At 41.8% G+C, this 18877-nt stretch overlaps 1 protein-coding gene across 4 annotated transcripts in view; it reads right to left on the bottom strand.

Moving 5' to 3' along the window:
* AMBRA1 (autophagy and beclin 1 regulator 1) overlaps window positions 1–18877 on the bottom strand; it is a 165322-nt gene that overhangs the window by 45218 nt on the left and 101227 nt on the right. For all 4 annotated transcript variants that reach the window (XM_081315060.1, XM_081315062.1, XM_081315063.1 and 1 more), the window contains one exon: window positions 5341–5451. In XM_081315060.1, coding sequence (XP_081171186.1) covers window positions 5341–5451 — 111 coding nt within the window. The remainder of the gene's footprint in view (window positions 1–5340; window positions 5452–18877) is intronic.

The following is an 18877-nucleotide window of genomic DNA, read 5'->3' as shown; positions in this document are numbered from 1 at the left end:
AGAGGATTCAATTAGTTCATTTTTCTACTTCCCAAAATGACCAAGTAAATATGTAAAAAAGTCTATTAAAAATTGTATTCAGAAATATTCAATTCCATAAATATTTAATTTAACCATTGGAATTAATATCAGTTGGTACCACCTTTATGAAGCCCACTACAAAAGCCAATCTTACTGTCTTTTATTTTTCACTCTACTGCCATGCTAGATATTGTGAAACCATTCTGGAAATCCAGATACTTAAGGAATTCTAAGCATTTCAGGAGTTTAGAAAGCAGGTTTTTGTTGTTGTTGAAAAGAAAGCCTGGTTAATTAACTCCTAAATGAGGGAGGAGGTGGTGCAGTGGTTAGAATGCAGTATTGCAGGCTAACTCTGCTCACATTGCCAGGAATTCGATTCCTTCGATCCTCACCGGCTCAAGGTTAACTCAGCTTTCCATCTTTCCAAGGTCGATAAAATGAGGGCCCAGATTGTTGGGGGCAATATGCTGACTCTGTAAACTGCTTAGAGAGGGCTGTAAAGCACAGTAAAGTGGTATATAAATCTAAGTGCTATTGCTATACTGTACTTGACTCCTAAAACTAAAACTAACCATGTACAGAAAAAGAAAGCAGAAACACTATGGCATTTCCCCCATGAATAAATTAAGCTTTCAGAAATTTACAGCATTTGTAATTTCTGAGGATATGTGAAACAGGAAAGATGAAGGTTTTGTATTACCAATCTCCTAGTTTAATATTTGACTTCAGTATTAATTATGGTTTCTTTTTAAAAAGTGTGCCCTAGTAATAACTAAGATTATCCACAAATAAGAAATGTTTATTTTTTTTAATAGAATTCTGTAATTATGTTTAAACAATTATGATTATCAAATAGTGTGTGTGTGTGTATATATATACGAAGCAGCATGTTAAACTCCCAAACCTGATTTAATAAATCAAATTATACACATTATATGATTTAGTTAAATAACTTACAGCATCTGAAATAGGACATCACTGAACACTTGCAAAGAAGCCACATTTTAAAGTCAATTCTCAGTCATTATATATATACTTCTTTAGCTATTAGGTCAGAAATTCTTTCCTTGTATTACCAGTTTTCATTTTTGTCCATTAGTCAAAACTTCTCTTATAAATTTTTATTTGTGTTTTATTTTTCTTGCTGTTGTTTTTCAAAATCATGTATGTGAGATGGGTAGCTATATAAAATGAATGAATGAATGAGCACTGTCCTGTCTGGAAATAATATTGACAACTTTCAGGAGCATGTAGAATATATTGAAGACAGTTTGATTCAATATTTAAGGCTAGTTTATTCATACCTTTCTTTAAGGAAGATTGTTAAACATTATTTTATTTCTATTTATACTTTTTATTTTAGTAGTCTTATAGTGGCTTCGTTACTATAGGTTTCATCCTGAGCTAGATAAAATGCCTTGGATCACATATTTCACTTGTTTTCCAGGCACAGCAGAAAATATTTTCTTTTTTCCTATGTAAGTCAGCAACATCTGATACAGCAGGGGTCCCCAAACTGTGGGCCATGGCCCACTACCGGGCCGGGGCCTCTTGGCCACTGAGCCACGTGAGTAGCTTGGCAGTGCATGCATATGTGCGCGCACTCCCCTCCCCTCATGCCATCATTGCCACAAGTGTTACGTCGCGCGGACAGCGGCATTGCCACAAACCTCACACAGACGGTGGCAGTGACACGCGCTGCAGGCAGGTAGCAGCACGATCCTCATGCGGGGCTGGAGGTGGTGCGATCCTCGCACCGGTGGTGACATCTACACAAGCCTGGCATTGGTGTCGTCACAACTCTCACACAGGTGCTGGTGTCACTGAGAGCACATGCTCGCAATCCTGTCTGCGTGGTGCACATGCTCGCAGCCTGTGTGTGTGTGCACACGCGCGCATGGCAACATGTGTGCATGCACCGCTAAGGTGCCTGCTCCTCCCTTTCCCACCAGGCCGCCAAATGAAAAAGGTTGGAGACCCCTGTGATACAGAATTTGCAGTTTCCATTTTTAATAATTTTACTGTCAGGATTTGCTGCCAGATATTAAAAAGATGGCAGATCTAAATGTTCTGGATTCAAATTGTCCCTTATTTTTGAATTAAATGATACAGATTAGTGCTACCAGCTGATAGACAAGACTATGAAGGTATATATACAGTGAGGTGTCTCCCCCCCAACCCTGGCTTAATCTTGAACATATTTTAATATAACTGGAGATTAAACACAATGCTTGGTCAATAGGTCAATATAATCCCAGGTTACCTGACATTAGTAACTTGTTAACTAAGAAAAAAACTTTCCTGTTATTAAGAAAGAAACAAATATGTCTTTCCAAGTTGAAACTGTTTCAAACTCTGGCTGTCAAGCTTTCTTTATCAAAGTAATATGAAAGAGATAAAAGATAGGACTTCTGGTCCTGCGCAGTAGTGACTGGTCATGGGCACCCCCGCGGCTAATTTTCGTCCTGCCTGGAGACCCTAATGGGTCCAAGCTGCCCCAGAGAGGTGGCGAAGAAAGAAGGGTGCCCTGGCGACTCTGGAATTATGGTGGTCGTTCCGTTCATCTTGGGGAAAGCCTTCTAACCCGACAAGAGAAAGGCTATATTTCACCGATCAGCCTAAGCTACTTGCAACTGAGGTCCAAAAGAACTAACCAGCACAACAGTAAACAGTGAGTTTGACAGTGGGTGAGGAATCTGATTTTCCCTTTTCTATTCTACACTTAACTTCCTGGAAAAGATCCCCAAGAAGCAAAATACCTCTGAAAGTGATGGAGGGGGACTTCTGTCCCACCCTTATACTAAAGGAAGTGGCAAATTAAAGTTTCCATGGAGTATCAAAATATATGGTAGTGAAATAATTTATAAACTTGAAACCTGAAATTTAACTTTGGACAAGTTTAAAATTGTTGAATGGTTAAGACTATCATTTTAAAGACCATGGTTCATATTGAAAACTAAATAGATGCTGACAGTGGTGGACGAAGTTTATGACAGTGATGATCTCCATAGAGAACTTGCCAAAACCTGGGAAAAGCTAAAAAAAAATAATCATATATGTAACTGTTATTTATCAAAATAATAAGAACTGTATTAATTCAAGGTTTGCAAAGAAGACATTTTGGGGGGAAAGGGGAAATCAACTAAATGTACTAGGTGGATTATGGATTATAGAAACCAATTGTTAATGATTTTTCTTTACAAATGTAAACCCAGCAAACACAGTTTACCAACTATTAAGTGATTGATGTTTTAAAAAAATCAATAAAATATATGGGGGGAAAAAGAAAGAGCTAAAAGATGTTCTATGCAAGTTCAAGCTCAAGCCAACTTAGTTTTCTTCCCAGAAGCAGCAGATTTTCTCAAATATTACACTGCTATGCCCGATTCTAAATGAAAAATAAGTATTATTTCAGTTTAACGAATTGCAAGGGATATCTCTCAATCCAGTAGAGTATTTTTTAGTGATGGCCTCCTTCTCTAAATTGGCAACAAAGCAACAGTTAGGTTAAATTTGTGCAGTTAGATCCCATACAGTTACTAACAGAATAAAATTTTATTAAGCTTTCCTGTAAGAATAAATGGATAGTTTGTCTCTGCTAGATCAAACTAGGTAGCCTTCATATTCCAACTTAATGGTCCTAAGGATAATTTTTCCTTTGGGTCAAATATAGCTGGGCAATGATAGAATTTGTACTGCTGTGATGGGTCAGGTAGGTGAAGACAAAAATTTACTGAAATTAATAAAGTAAGTCAGGGAATGTTTTAAGTTGGAATGCAGTTCTCAACTTACAACCACAATTGAAAGCCCAACATTAACACCCTTGTTAAGTGAGTTCTGCCCCATTTTACAACCTTTCTTAACATAGTTGTTAAGTGAATCTGGCTTCTCCACTGACTTCATTTATCAGACAGTTGCAAAAGGTGATCACATGACCCCAGGACACTCCAATCATCATAAATACATGCCAGCTGCCAAGAGTCAGAATTTTGATCACATGACTGTGGGATGCTGTAATGGTCGTAAGTGTGACAAATGGTCATATGTCACTTTCTCTGTGCCGTTGTAAGTTCTAATGGTCACTAAACAAATGGTTGTAAGTCGAGGACTACCTGCAGAAAGTTTTATAACCAGGAGTACTTTACTTAACTGCTTACTTAACTAATATAAGGTATTTTGTATTATCTCCTTGAAAGAAAGCTGGGCTAAAGAACAGGAACTATATTTCCAAAGAATTCATTTACTAGTTATATCTACAAGTGATAATGAGAAATTGGGTAAGGATGATATTATCTTCACTATCACTTGATTTGAACATTAGTGCATTCAAAATGTAATTTCTACTGTGCAACTCAGTCCAAAAAACTGAAAACCGTAATGTGATCTGAGATCTTTTAATTTGCATTAACCTCTATATTCTTCTTCCTAGTTCTGTATCACAGTTAGATGAAATACAGAGATTAATGTATTACCCAAATATTTTGGGTAAACAGGCTGTTGTCAAGGATAAATATGACAAGCAATTCCTAATTCAGTTTATAAGATTTGTGGTACATATGACAAAGAATTCTTAATTTACAAGATCTGTGGATATTTTAATACACCTAATTGTAGGAGAAGGGGTGGCAGAACCCGGAGGTGGAGCAAAAAGGGGGATCAACTTAAGAGTCCCTACATAGCCACACTAAAAGTAAGTTCAACTCCCCCTTGAGTGTCACTGACCCCAATTTAAATCTCAGGTGCCAACCATTAGTTGAGAAGATTCCTGTGTGTAGGCTTTTAGTAATAAATCAGTTTACTTGAACCTTCATATGTAGATCTGCTCTCTCTCCCTCTCCCTCTCCCTCTCTCTCTCTCTCACACACACACACACACACACACACACACAGAGAGAGAGAGAGAGAGAGAGAGAGAGAGAGAGAGAGAGAGAGACTATTTTAGTTGTTGCAAAGATCTCCTTCAGAACAAATAATTAAATTGGTCATTTTCAGGAAATCTGCAAACTCAAATAAATATTATAACATTTCTCTGTTGTGATTTCTAGTACAGTAAATATTAATAGATATAACCCATACATAAAACAAAATTCTTTGGGGTCCTCAATTATTTTTAAGAATGTAAAGGATTAAATTACAGTTAAAAGATTGGAATATTGGAAGCTGAATTTATTTATATATAAATATAATATATATTTATATATAAATAAATAAATTCAGCTTCAACATAGCTGTTATCGTTTGAGGAACAACAAATTCTCCTTCTGTGAATATCCCTAGTTGTTTTTAAGTACAGAGGTTAGTAGTTCTGTCTCCAACTTACCATTGCTTATTTCTGGTAAGTCAAATTTAGTGAAATCCCACCACTGAAGCCGGTATGTGGTGTTCGCAATATTGCTGGCCACAGCAGACTGTCCATCTCCAATTACAGCCCCTAGGGACAAAAAGAGAATGGAACAGTGAATGAAACTTTCAAAATCGAAGAAATGACACCCAAAACACACTAACAATTTCACAATTCAGAAGTCAAGGTCCAATGACTACTTTTATTGGTTCTTACCAAAAAAAACCTCATGGAATTATAAAGAAAGAAGAAAAAATATATTAAATGGTATCAAACTGTTGGATCAACAGAAGTTTTTCCAGTCAAAATGATTTTAATATACTCACATTTTTTGTATTTTAAAATACATACACCATTTTATTCTTGTAAAGGAAATATTTAAGTAAATATGTCAGTTTAGAATATTATAAGAATAGTAACAAACAACGACATAGATGTTAAACAATGAATCATCAGTGATATTCAAGGAATTACGGCACCTGGATACAAAGATGATAATAATAATAATAATAATAATAATAATAATAATAATAATAATAATAATAATAATAATAATAAACATGGAATAAATTGCACACATTAACCCTATTCAAAATAACCCTATGGGTGGCAAGAGAAAGGAATTTAGATGTGGAAAAAGAATTGCTCAATCTAGAACCAGCCTCAACTCAAAGCAACAAATTGCATGTCCACCATCCACAACTACACTTTTTGCAAAGAAAGAAGACTGCTACATTATAGAAATGTTTACTGGAGATATGAAACCCACGAGGATCAATATCAGGATGGAACTGCTCAGTATGGCCCTTCTTCTCTCATATTTTTTTCAGGGCATAACAAGCACTTCTAAGCAGAGCTAATGTGCTAAAATCCTAGGATAGGGGTCTTCAAACTTGGCCCTTTTATGAGTTGTGGACTTCAACTCCCAGAATTCCTCAGCCAGTGTGCCTGGCTGAGGAATTCTAGGAGCTGAAGTCCACAAGTCATAAAAGGGCCAAGTCTGAAGACCACTGTTCTAGGACCATAGGTTCCTAATGTTTGTTCCTTTGGGTGAAGATAATCTACGTTATTTCAAATCCATTATACCATAAATTTTGAAGGTAATTTAGCTACAATGATTCCTAATGTTTTCTAATGATTTAATACTTCTTGCATTAGAAGAAGGAATATTGTAATGGAAAAAAACAACTAATTGATATGTTGCAATGACTCTGAAGTTAACGCCATGAAAGTTATCTCATTCATATGTTTGTCTGAATCACTAGGTCCTCGTGACATCTGTCCAAGAGTTATTGAAGAACTCAAATGTGAAATTACTGCTCTCTTAGCAAAAATATGCAGCTTGTCCCTCAAATCAGACTACTTGCTAGAGGATTGGAAAGTGGCCATTGTGGCATGAATTTTAAAAAGGGGTCCAAAGTTGAACTGAGAAATGATAGTCCTAGTGCTTTAACCTCTAATTAAAAAATACCTAAGCACACAGGGCAAAAGTTGAATAAAAATCATATCAAGATGAAGAAGTGATCCTGTCTCACCAAGCTGCTAGATTCTTTTTAGCACAAACAGGCATGTGTATGGAGCTGACCCTGTTGATAGTACAGTATATATTTGGATTTTTGGCAAACATTTGACAAAATTCTTCATCAAAGGTTCTTGTTTTAAACTTAAGCAATCATGGAATAAGATCTGTCATTTTATAAACTGCTAACTGGTAAAGGGAAGAGTAGGAATAATAGGCATTTTTTCACATGGCCCTGGAGAGGCTGCAACGGACGTAAGTGTGAAAAAAAGGTAATGTCACTTTTTCCAGTGATGTTGTAACTTCAAACGGTCACTAAATAAATGGCTGTAAGTCAAGGACTAGCTGTAATTGTAGTTATTAAGCTCCATCCAGTTGCATTTAACAAAATGTCACACCATGGTACATTACTCATCTAAGTCAAGATTTATTATATATCATGAAATAAGTATGTTATGGTAAAGCACACTTAGTGGCAGATGGATTAGAAGTTAACATTTTCTCTCATTTTAAATAAATTGAGAAATTAAAAACCAGCATAGCACCTTGTGCCAAGTATCATTTTTAGTCCCTACGTGCAAGCAAAATAACAAGAAAAGTATAAATTGATGCCTGTAGCAGCTTACTAAGCAATGGCTACCTCAGTAAAGGGCTAGTAGACATGCAAATCCAGCTCTTTCAGGAACCAGTCCTAGCAACCATTTGACAAATTGTCTGAGAGACCTCTGCAGCTTCTATTGCCTGGAAGACTGAAAGGTGATGAAAGCAGCTATTCAATAGCCTGGTGCTTGCTACTGCTGCAGGAAAGACATCACAACCTCTCTCCAAAGGTTTTTTTAGATTTCGACATGCTGAAGGGCAATTGAAATGCAGTAAACGTGGGTTTGACTGGCAACTTTCCTGCATCTGTCTATCACTGGAATAATAGAACAGTGGGTGATGACAGAAATGAAGATAATTTCTTTTTACAGCTCACCCCCTCCATCCTGCTCCAACCACCACCCTCCTATCAATATATGACAGAAGAGTGAAGGGGTGAAAACAATCTTTCAACCCCCAAAATTGGGCTATATTCTCCTACCACTGGAAGCTAAAGGATGCTTTCCTATAATTTAAAGGCCTCTAAATATTAATCATTCAAAAATTGTCTCTAAACATAATTAAACATTTATATGAATTAGGTCACTTTAACACTGGCCTATATATTAGAATGTGCCTCTACAAGAGTGAAGTGATCATCATGCAGGAAGCTCTAGTTCTTGTGTAATCAAACCTTCCACACTTTTGACTTCTGTTCGGGATTCTGTTAGTTTAACAGATCCATTTTTGTCCTCTGCTACAAGTCTGCCACAATAAAAAAAATGAAGCAGACAAAAGAGAATTATTTCTTTTGTTAACTTACCCTCCAATTTTCAATGACAATTTACTATTGCTGTATTATGCAACAATAGGAACTGTAAGAGTTACAATACGCAATATGAATATGAGATGGGCAGTATATGAATCACTAGGTGTGTAGATTTGAGCTACAATCTAGGACAGGGGTGTCAAACTCAATTTCATTGAGGGCTGCATCAGCATTGCAATTGCCCTCAGGGGGCTGGGTGGGTGTGGCCAGGGTGGGTGTGGCCTACTGGGTGGGCGTGGCTAGAGTGCGTATGGCCTACTGGGTGGGCGTGGCCAGCTCTACATCGTTCGCATCAAGGGTGCCTATGGGGGCCTGGGCAGGAGTGGGACAGATCTGAGGGTCTCTGGCAGAAGGAGGGTCTCTGGGCCAGGGCCAAGGCAGTGGGGGCCGTTCCCTCACTGTTTCCAGGATGGCTTCGCGGGCCGGATGAAACCACTTCGTGGGCCGGATCTGGCCCCCGGGCCTTGTGTTTGACATGTCTGATCTAGGATAATCTAAAAACATCATGGGTTCGTGGGCTTCACTATTTCTTCCAGTGCATCTGATGAATAGGAAAGGAGAAATGTTTATTTACATTTTCAATTGACTGAAATTAACAGTATATGCAAGCCATACAATTGTAGTTAATCTTAAACAGCGTTTAGCAAACCTGTTTCAAACTGTGGTTTACAAAGCTGGTTCATATGAATAAACGAAGGTGCTGTGCAACCTGCCTGTTAGATTGCAGAGGCAGACTCAAAATTCATATCCCAATGAAAAAGAATTAGCTCACTGTTGTGCACATGGATACAGAACCAAATTAAGTGAGATCCTCTCTCTGTTGGGCATAAAAAAGTTTTTTTCTCTTTGTAAGAGAATGAAACAAAAGGCAGAGAAAGAAGAGAGGGACAGGCTGTGTAAAGTAGATGGCTCCCACAGTCCTCAGCAGTCACTGATTAATGACAATTTACTGTTGTATCTACAGCAGGGGTCTTCAAACTTGGCCCTTTTATGACTTGTGGACTTCAACTCCCAGAATTCCTCAGCCAGGCATGATGGCTGAGGAATTCTGGGAGTTGAAGTCCACAAGTCTTAAAAGGGGTTTGAAGACCCCTGAGCTAGCTGGTAGTGGTGCATATTAATAAACATGGATAAATTCATCATACATTTGTCAGTGCAAAGGGAAAGTGATTCAGCAAAGGAACAGCCACCAAAGAAATTAAAACTGGTACTTTCCCCCTTTTTTACAGTTTGTAATATTTTATTAGATTATAGAATAAAATACAAAAATACAAAAGCAAATAGTAGGACACAGTGGGGAGGAAAAAGGGGGGAAAAGTGAGGGGGAGAAAGGAAAAAGAACAGACTTCCTCTGTTGCAGTAGAAGGAAGCATTAACGTTGAACCTCAACTTTTTACTTTTCCATATTATTATAAACTAGCCATGTCTATAACAACAAATGAATCTAATCAGTAAAACCCAAAATCCCCCCCTTTTTAGTCATCAAGTTTTTGACACCTTGCTAAACAGTGGTGGTACTCAAATACTGTCATATCCTAAAAGTGGTACAATCTGTGAAAAGGTTGAAAAACATTGTCCTAGAGCACAGGTCGGCGACCTGCGGCTCCGGAGCCGCATGCGGCTCTTTGAGCCGTCCCATGCGGCTCCCAGGCCTCCTCCCTCTGCCATGTTTACTTTTCAAAAAAAAAAATCAATTTAAACTTCTCACAAAAAAACTTGAAAAGTTTAAATTGATTGGTTGGTTTGTGGGACTGCCCACAAACCTCTGTTTTTTTAACTGTACTTGGCAGAGTGGAGGAAGAGAGGAAGAAGTAAAAAGGTGAGCAAGGTGGGGTGGCGGAGGCTTGCAAATCTGCTGCCTTCGCCACCCCTTCGTTTGCGGTGGGGGAGGTTAGGGTTAAGGTTGCCCCCTTCTCCTCGCCGAGGCTAGCAGCCCCGGCGGGGAGAAGGCGCCTTCCCCCCCTTCTTCTTGCCGCGGCTAGCAGCCTCGGCAGGGAGAAGGAAAGGGCGATTCCCCCCCTTCTTCTTGCCGCGGCTAGCAGCCTCGGCAGGGAGAAGGAAAGGGCGATTCCCCCCCCTTCTTGCCGCGGCTAGCAGCCTCGGCAGGGAGAACGAAAGGGCGATTCCCCCCCTTCTTCTTGCTGCGGCTAGCAGCCTCGGCAGGGAGAAGGAAAGGGCAATTCCCCCCCTTCTTCTTGCCGCGGCTAGCAGCCTCGGCAGGGAGAAGGAAAGGGCGATTCCCCCCCCTTCTTCTTGCCGCAGCTAGCAGCCTCGGCAGGGAGAAGGAAAGGGCGATTCCCCCCCTTCCTTCTCCTCGCCGTGGCTAGCAGCCTCGGCGAGGGAGAAGGCGCGTCCCCCCCCTTCCTTCTCCCTGCCGTGGCTAGCAGCCCCGGCAGGGAGAAGGGGCGATTTGCCCTCCCCTTCCTATGAGGGGAGGCGGCAGGAGCTCGCCGGGGCTGCTGCTGCCACGTCTCGCCTCTCCCTTCGCTGTTTGGACTAGCGTGGGGCTGCTTGGACCCCCACGCTAAAATCCCCGCCATGGCTGCCTCCGCTCCGCTCTGGGCAGGGAGCGCCTAGTCAAGCCCTCCTCATTCTGCAGAGGAGCAAGCGAGGCGCTGCGGGAATCTCCACCAGCGCTAGTCCTGGGGTGGTTGGGACGGAGCACCGTCGCTCTGCTCGGGCGCTTTTGGCGGGATGGGGAAGAAGTGGCACGCGCAGATTGAAGTTCTCTCTCTCTCTTTGGCGGCGGCAGGGAGGGGGCGAGGCGTTAAAACCCCCGCTCCAGTGGCCGCCTCCGGACTAGCGAGGATGTTGCCTGAGGTAATGGTGGGCGAGGGAGGGAGGCAGAGGCAAGCTGGGCAGAGTGGAGCTGAGCAAAGAGAGGATGGCAGGCAGCCCCACCAGAGCCGGCTGACGGGAAGAGAGAGAGAGAGTGCATGCGCACTCTCCAAACCGCCGCCGTCCCGTTTGCACAGCTGCCGCGTTCGTTCATGTTTGATGAGCGTGGCAGACCTCTGAACGGGACGGCAGCGGTTTGGAGAGTGCACGCGCACCTCTCCAAACTGCTACCGTCCTCTTTGCACAGCTGCTGCGTTCGTCCGTGTTTCTTTCAGTTTCTTTCAAACACGGAGGAATGCAGCAGCTCTGCAAATGGGGCGGCGGCAGTTTGGAGAGCTGCTGCATTCATCAAACGCAGAGGTTTGGAGGTCCCGGGAGAGGGGCAGGGCATTCGGGTGGCTCCGGCGGCGCCCAGGCTGAAGGCGCCGCAGCAACCCAGTGCCCGTCGCCTGCGAGTCCGTCCCTCCCCCCACCCCCGTGTAAGCTGGCGGCACTGGGCAGCGACGGGTGCGTGCGGCTCAGGATGCGGTGCGGGTGTAGGGGTGGTGTATGTTTTTGCTTGTTCTGCGCATGCGTGCCCACGTGCATGCCTACATGCGCACGCACATTTTGCGGCTCCCACTTTTTTGTGTGTATGACGGAACCAGTTCTGAGTGGCTCTTTTGCTGTTTTGGGTTGCTGACCCCTGTCCTAGAGGAACAGGAACTGCCTTACCACTATCAAAAAAAGAAGAAAGACAAGGGTGTGAACAGTGAGAAGGCTTCTTGAACAGGAGAGCCAGGATCTCCACCTATCAATTCTGTGGGCTTCATTATTTGCTACATATAGTAAAATATCCAAAATTGCCCTGAGTATAGGGCAAATAAACACTGGAGTATAATTTGGGGTTGTTTTTTTTAGTTTTTTAAAAGAAACCCTTCAATTTTCCTCTGTGGCTAATAAATTTATCTTAATTTAACATTAAAACATATAAATGACAATTTTTACACTGGTAATTGGATTTTGTATAAATCGTACTGAATTGCATTTCTTATGGGCTAGTCTCAAAGAAAAACATAATATGCATATGAAATGAAGATCTGATAGCACAGCCTGATAATCTGTGTGTGCAGAAAGCATGGATTGCTTCAAAGCTCTTCTACAAGAATTAGTTCATATTTCTGACATGAGCTATTCTCCCTCCTCTTTCCTGCTGCTTAGAAAAATAGAGCAGACATGTCAGAGCTTTTTCTCCATTGCCGGCAATGGGGTGGGCACGGTTTTGGGATGATGCGTCCGGCCCATGGGCCGGCAGTTTGACACCCCTGAAATAGAGGGTGACCAAAAAGAGTATGCATTTCTACCAATTTTTTTTTTACTTTGACTTTCACACAGGTTGTTGTATAGCAATTAATAAGAATGATCTCAAGCTTCTAAGCCCAGACAAAGTTAGTCAATTGTAAAAACCTGCTGAGGTCTTTATGATTCGCCCTGATGCATTTGTGAAATTATTTACGATTGTCTTGTTCCATTTGTATGTGTATACGTTCAAATTCAAGCATGCAATGGGAGTGAGGATTTGGTATAACCACTTAGTCATTATTGACTGGTTGATGAAAGTGACATTTTGGTTTTCAACAGCATTTACCAGTCAACAATTAGCACACACTATAAAACAGTATTTTCCAATTATTCTTGTGCCATGTGTCACCAAATGCACCTTTCAATTACTATCATTTATCCAGCTCTCATCTGCAGTGAAACTGATACAGATTTGTCTTTTTTATGAGCTAAAAGAACCTGTATACATTCATGTGTGTTTGTGTATTTATATACGTGGATAAATGCATGTCTGCCTTCAACTTATTACTGACTTCTGCCAACATCCCGGACATTCCATGAAGTTTTCTTGGCATTTTCATTAATGGTTTGCCACTGCCTTCTTCCTTCCTGAGAGAGAATCACTGGGCCAAAGAAACCAAAAGGGAACTAGAACTCAGGGCTTCCCAGTTTTTAGCCTGGAGCTTTAACCCAATACACCTAAGTCACTCTGCATATGCAATTATTATATTTAGAGTGGTCGATGTTCTCTAGGATATCAACAGGAATTTCTATGAGTAAAATTTTGTAAACAAAACATACTTACAAATAGGGGGAAAAAATAAATACAAGTTAGTGTATTTATTCATAAGACTTATACAGCCATCCATCTAATGAAACATAACCGATAAAAGCATCAGAAAAGCACACTGACCACAATAAAAACTCCCAGTACCTCAGGATAATACTTTCCCATACATCCACATGTCATTGTACTGGGTCCAAACTTTATTCTATCAAATGTTCGCAGCAAAGAGCCAGCTCTTCAAGATCTTCTGGAAGATGAGGAGGGAAGGTTCTTGCTGGATCTCTAGGGGAAGGATGTATAACAGGGCAGGGGCAACAATGAAGCAGACTTCTTAGGTCCTGCTGGATAACGTTAAATGGAAGGGATCTGGAATGAACTTACTCTTTCTGGCTTCGTTGGATAGGCAAAATACACTTGGGGGGGCAGAGAAACCTGTCCCATACCATTTAGAGCTTCAGAGATAATAACGTCTTGAATTCCCCTAGGGCAGGGGTGTCAAACTCGCCACATCACATGACATGTCGTGACTTTTTTTTCTCCTTGCCGGAACTGGGGTGGGCTCGGCTTCCATGTGAAGCATCCAGCCCATGGGCCGGCAGTTTGATGCCCCTGTCCCAGGAGGAAAAAACAACAACAACCTGGAGGCCAATGTAGCTCAGGCAGCTCACACAGCTTTGGTGTAAAATGGGTAATCTATAGAGCACCCAGAACTGTGTGCATCATTGCCTTCCAGATCAGTTGTGATTTCTGGATGGTCTTACGACAGCAACCCTGTGTAGAATGTTTTGCAGTAATCCAGCCAGAAAGCGACCAGGGTACGTAATCCAGCCAGCAGACCTCCCAGGCCAGGAATGGGCACCCCCAGGTACAGTTGCTACCTGCTTTTTGAGCAGGAATTGCAAATCCAGGGGGAACCCCCAAAGTTGCACATCAGCTCTGTCTGGGGAACTGCTATACTAGCAAGTGTCAAAAATGACACTTCATCAGTGGTGGAATTCAAATATGTGAACAACTGGTTCTCTGTGTGGATGCCGCTTCCAGAAGTCCATTTTGAGCCTGGGCAAAAAAAAAAAAAAAAAAGCTACCGGTTCTGCCAAAGTGGTTCGAACCGGCTGAATCCCAGCACTGCGCTTCACCATATTTAGGTAAGCCAAAAGTTCTTGTATGTATGTATGCATACTCCAACTACAAAAACTGAATTTTCTTATGTGGAAGTAGTATGCAAAATTGAGTACTGCTGGCATAATAAGTTATAAAACATCTCAAAGAAAGGACTACCGTATTTTCCGGCGTATAAGACGACTTTTTAACCCATGAAAATCACCTCAAAAGTTGGGGGGTCGTCTTATACGCCCAGTCGTCTTATACGCCGGAAAAAAATCAGCGATCGGGCGGGAGCTGGCAGGACTGCCCTGCGCACGCGCGCGCTCCCCAGCTGTTAAGGAGCACTCCTTAGCAGCCGGGGAGTGCGCGCATGTGCAGGACTGTCCTGCCGGCTCCCGCTCGACGCTCTTCCCTCTTGAGGCAGCATCCCCGAGGACTCCTTAGGAGCCGGGGAGCGAGCGAGCGGGAGAGCCAGCCAGCAAGCGAGCGCGCAGGCAGGCGGGCGAGCAGCACCTGCTTTCGCGCCGCAATTTCTCCCGCGCTCGCGCGCCGGCCTCCCAGATGTCCCTCGCGCAAGCTCCGGATGCTGCCGCGCGCCGCCCGCCTTTCTAGCGCGGCTTCGTCTCTTTCGCGCTGTCTTGCGGGCGCCGCCGCCCCTCAACGTGCGTCCCCCCCATTTGTCGTGAAAAAAAAAATTGGAAGGGGAGAAAGCGCCCGACGTACGTGTGGGCTATAGGTAACCCAACCCAGGTAACCTAACCCTAGACCGTGGCAGCAGGCGGCGTTGGGATAGGGGAGGCGAGGCGCGCGTTCTTCCTTCCCTCTGAAGAGGCAGCCCCGGCAGTTCTTCTTCCACCGGGCTTACTCTGTTTGCTGAATCTTTGTAGTTACTTAAGTAAGTGCTAGGCATTTTTAATAGGTCGCATCCTTTCTTTTCTCCACGTATTGGCACCTTGCCTTTCTACGCTCTTACCTCTCTGGCTCTGTGTTTGAATACACCTACATGCTGCACGCACCGTTAACTTTAACAAGCCAAGATGACGTCAAAATGATTGTACCACTGATACGACAAAATCAGTGTACCATTGATATGAGGGTTTGGTCATTAGCATTCCTCCACATGCCTCCCTTTCCCCGACCCATGAATCCTTTGCAAACACACATGATAACCATCAAAATCCCTTTTCAGGGCAAACCATATTATGAATTCTCTTCCCCCCCCCCAGCATTTTCTTAAATGAGAGATTATAAATTAGTCCTAAGGAGTCCTCGGGGATGCTGCCTCAAGAGGGAAGAGCGTCGAGTGGGAGCCGGCAGGACAGTCCTGCACACGCGCGCACATGCGCGCACTCCCCGGCTGCTAAGGAGTGCTCCTTAACAGCTGGGGAGTGCGCGCGTGCGCAGGACTGCCCTGCCGGCTCCCGCCAGACGCCAGCCTGCCCTGCTTCCTCCACAGTGAGAGGGGAGGGCGTGCCTTCCCGGGCTTGCTGATTTTCCGGCGTATAAGACGAAAAATCATGAAAATCATCTCAAAAGTTGGGGGGGTCGTCTTATATGCCCAGTCGTCTTATACGCCGGAAAATACGGTAACCATAAGATTCTATTCCTTAATGCCAGTGTCTGGCTACTTGCATCTTCATTGATGTTATAGAAAGACTCCTCTCCGCTCTCCCTTTTCCCCCCTGATCTTTTTAAATCCATCATATCTTTATTCAGAAATCTGTACTCACAAGGAGAACTGTAAGCATTCATATTTTAGAATTTCCTGCATTTTCACTTTCCATCTAACCCCCTTCCTTCTGATTATTATTGTCATGGTTCCAATAGATGAAACCATTTAAAAGAACTTCAAGGCAAGGATTTCTTCCTTAAAGAACATTTTATTTAGGAAACAAGATATCGGCATATACAAGGGTGAACCCAAGACTAAATTTCCCTCCCCCAGGCTACAAAGTTACAAGTTGCAATTTCCATCCCAAATTACTGACATAAATCACATTCACCAATTGTTTCAAAACAGAGGCTCAGCATTGACCTTGATTCTCACACACAGAAGTTGTTTTGGCTAACTGAAAACTACACCTCCCCCCCCCCCGCCGCCCTTCTTCCTTTAGCTAAAATCTCTAAACTAGTATGTGGCAACAAAGACAAAAACGAAAATGGCTTCAGTTCTGTTTGTCACATCATTGACCTTTATATTAATATCACCTTTTCTTTACTCCCTTCTTTATGTTGACCACCTTCATAACTTTTGAACAATTCGTAACATTCTGAATTGCCTTAACCAAGCCAAACCAAAGCAATGGAGAATGGCTTTTTTAAAAAAATAGTCTTTGGAACCTTAATGTTAACTTTAATGTTCTACCTTGCATGTTTAATTCCTCTTACTCTCTGTGCCTCAACCAGATTCATTTAATAAATTACTGTCTTCTTAAATAGATGCACAAGATAAGAGCACTGAGAAGTATGTTTAGACTCCAACACGATGTCACAGAGACATCAGAGCTGCTTTGCTGATGAACCTCTTTAAGACAGAAAGCAAACTGTCATTTTCTGCAGAAAGACATAAAGCTACCAGCTATTTACTTTAATGCTATCAGCTTCATTTTACTATTTTTTATCTTAACTATGCTAAGACACCTCAACAAAAAGCCACTTTAATCTTTTCCTCACGAAGAAAAAAATAACTTTTTAGTTCAACACAGACAATAAAAACATGACAAATTAAAAATGGTCTTTGCTAAAGCCATAAAGAACTGCCTTTGACAGTTACAATTTTCTGTTAAAGTGGCTCAGCTCAACTGCTATTTACCTGATCTGACTTCATATTAATGCAAGCAGATATTAAAGTTAATCTTGTACTCATATGGGAACTAGAACTTCATTAATATAAATGACAACCTAAATAAAAACCTTTCTCTAAAGGCACCCACAATATAACAAAAGATGACAGTTCATGCCTATGGGGTGTACATCAAGAGCACACTTGTAACTCATTAAGGGTACCACCAATGATAATGACTTCCAAGCCAGCCACTGTGCCTAAGAGTATTATTTTCCCTTCTTGAAACATATGAAGCGGAAGAACAAGGATTAAGGGAATAATTTATGATTCTTTCTTAACTCTGATATGAAGGAGCAGGTCTCTCATCAGGTTGTGAAAAGAGCCTAGTGAGAAATTCTCATGGTGAAGAAGGAACAAATGAAAAAATAAAAAATAGATTTCTTGGGACACTAGTAAAATCAGTGGGAATACAAATAACATATAGGCCTGAACAAAAGATTTGATGATCAGCAAGAAACAGAAAACATCTTGAATGAATCAATGCTAAAATAAATCTGAATATTCAACAAGTATCAAAATTTGATACAAAGATACAATTTCCAAGTTGAAAAATTGCTGATGCTATCATTGATATGCGGCTTAATGAGCAAGCAGGCAGGAAAATTGGTTGCATGAAAAGAATCCAGCAAGCTCCTCGGCTAAATAGGACAGATCAAGTCCTCACACGAAGGAAAGGTACATAAACTGTTTTGAAATGAACTGCTACTGCCCAAGCATTCTTGGTTAAAAAATAGGTAAAGGGGGGAGACCTATGTCTTGGGCTGTTGGTTTGAGCTCCGAGTTTGGCAATTTGGTTGCAAACGTTTTGTTACCATTCCAGGAGACACCATCAGTGTACTTTGAATTGAGCTCATCTGTCAGAACACTGCCCTTTAAATACCTTTTTATGTGATGCAAGTTATGTGATGAATGTTATTTGTTTGGATATTTCTGAGTCATGGTCTGATTTCGGGCTGTTTGACTGGATGGTTGTTGTTGCTGCACCGCAATCTTTGGTGTTTAAGTTTGGGAAACACTGACTGGGAGAGCGGAATCCCATTGTAACACCACGGAGGCCAGATCAGCTGAACAAAAACACTTATACAAAGTCTTTGAGAGAAACGGATACCCACAAAACCTCATCCGGAGATCTCTACATAAAAATAACACAAACATTCAAAGCAATACAACAACTACAACAAGAACAACCAAACAAATCACAATTCCCTACATACAGAATGTTTCAGAAATGACAGCAAGATTACTGCACCAACATGACCTCACAATAGCCCACAACCCTCTTTTCAAAGCCCTCTCTTTGACTCATGCAATATACAGGTCCTCAATGGAAGGCAGGTTGGTAGCAATTGTTTTTTCTGCAGTTCTAATTATCCGTTGAAGTCTGTGTCTGTTTTGTTTGGTTGTAGTGCCAAACCTGACAGTTATAGAGGTGCAGATGTCAGGCTCAATAATTTCTCTGTAGAACTGTATTAGCAGCTCCTTGGGCAATCTAAGCTTTCTGAGTTGACACCAGAAGAACATTCTTTGTTGTGCTTTTTTGATGACGCTTTTCATGTTAGGTGTCCATTTTAAGTCTTAAGCTATTATAGAACCTAGAAATTTGAAGGTCTCTACTGATGATACTGTGTTGTCTAGTATTGTAAGAGGTTGTAGTATAGGAAGGTTTCTCCTAAAATCTACTATTACTTCTAGAGC

This window comes from Vipera berus (assembly GCF_964194415.1).
Source record: "Vipera berus genome assembly, chromosome: 1".
In the NCBI taxonomy this organism is placed as follows: Eukaryota; Metazoa; Chordata; class Lepidosauria; order Squamata; family Viperidae; genus Vipera; species Vipera berus.
The sequence above is the reverse complement of the archived record's forward strand: the minus strand, read 5'-3'. Positions and strand labels throughout refer to the sequence as shown.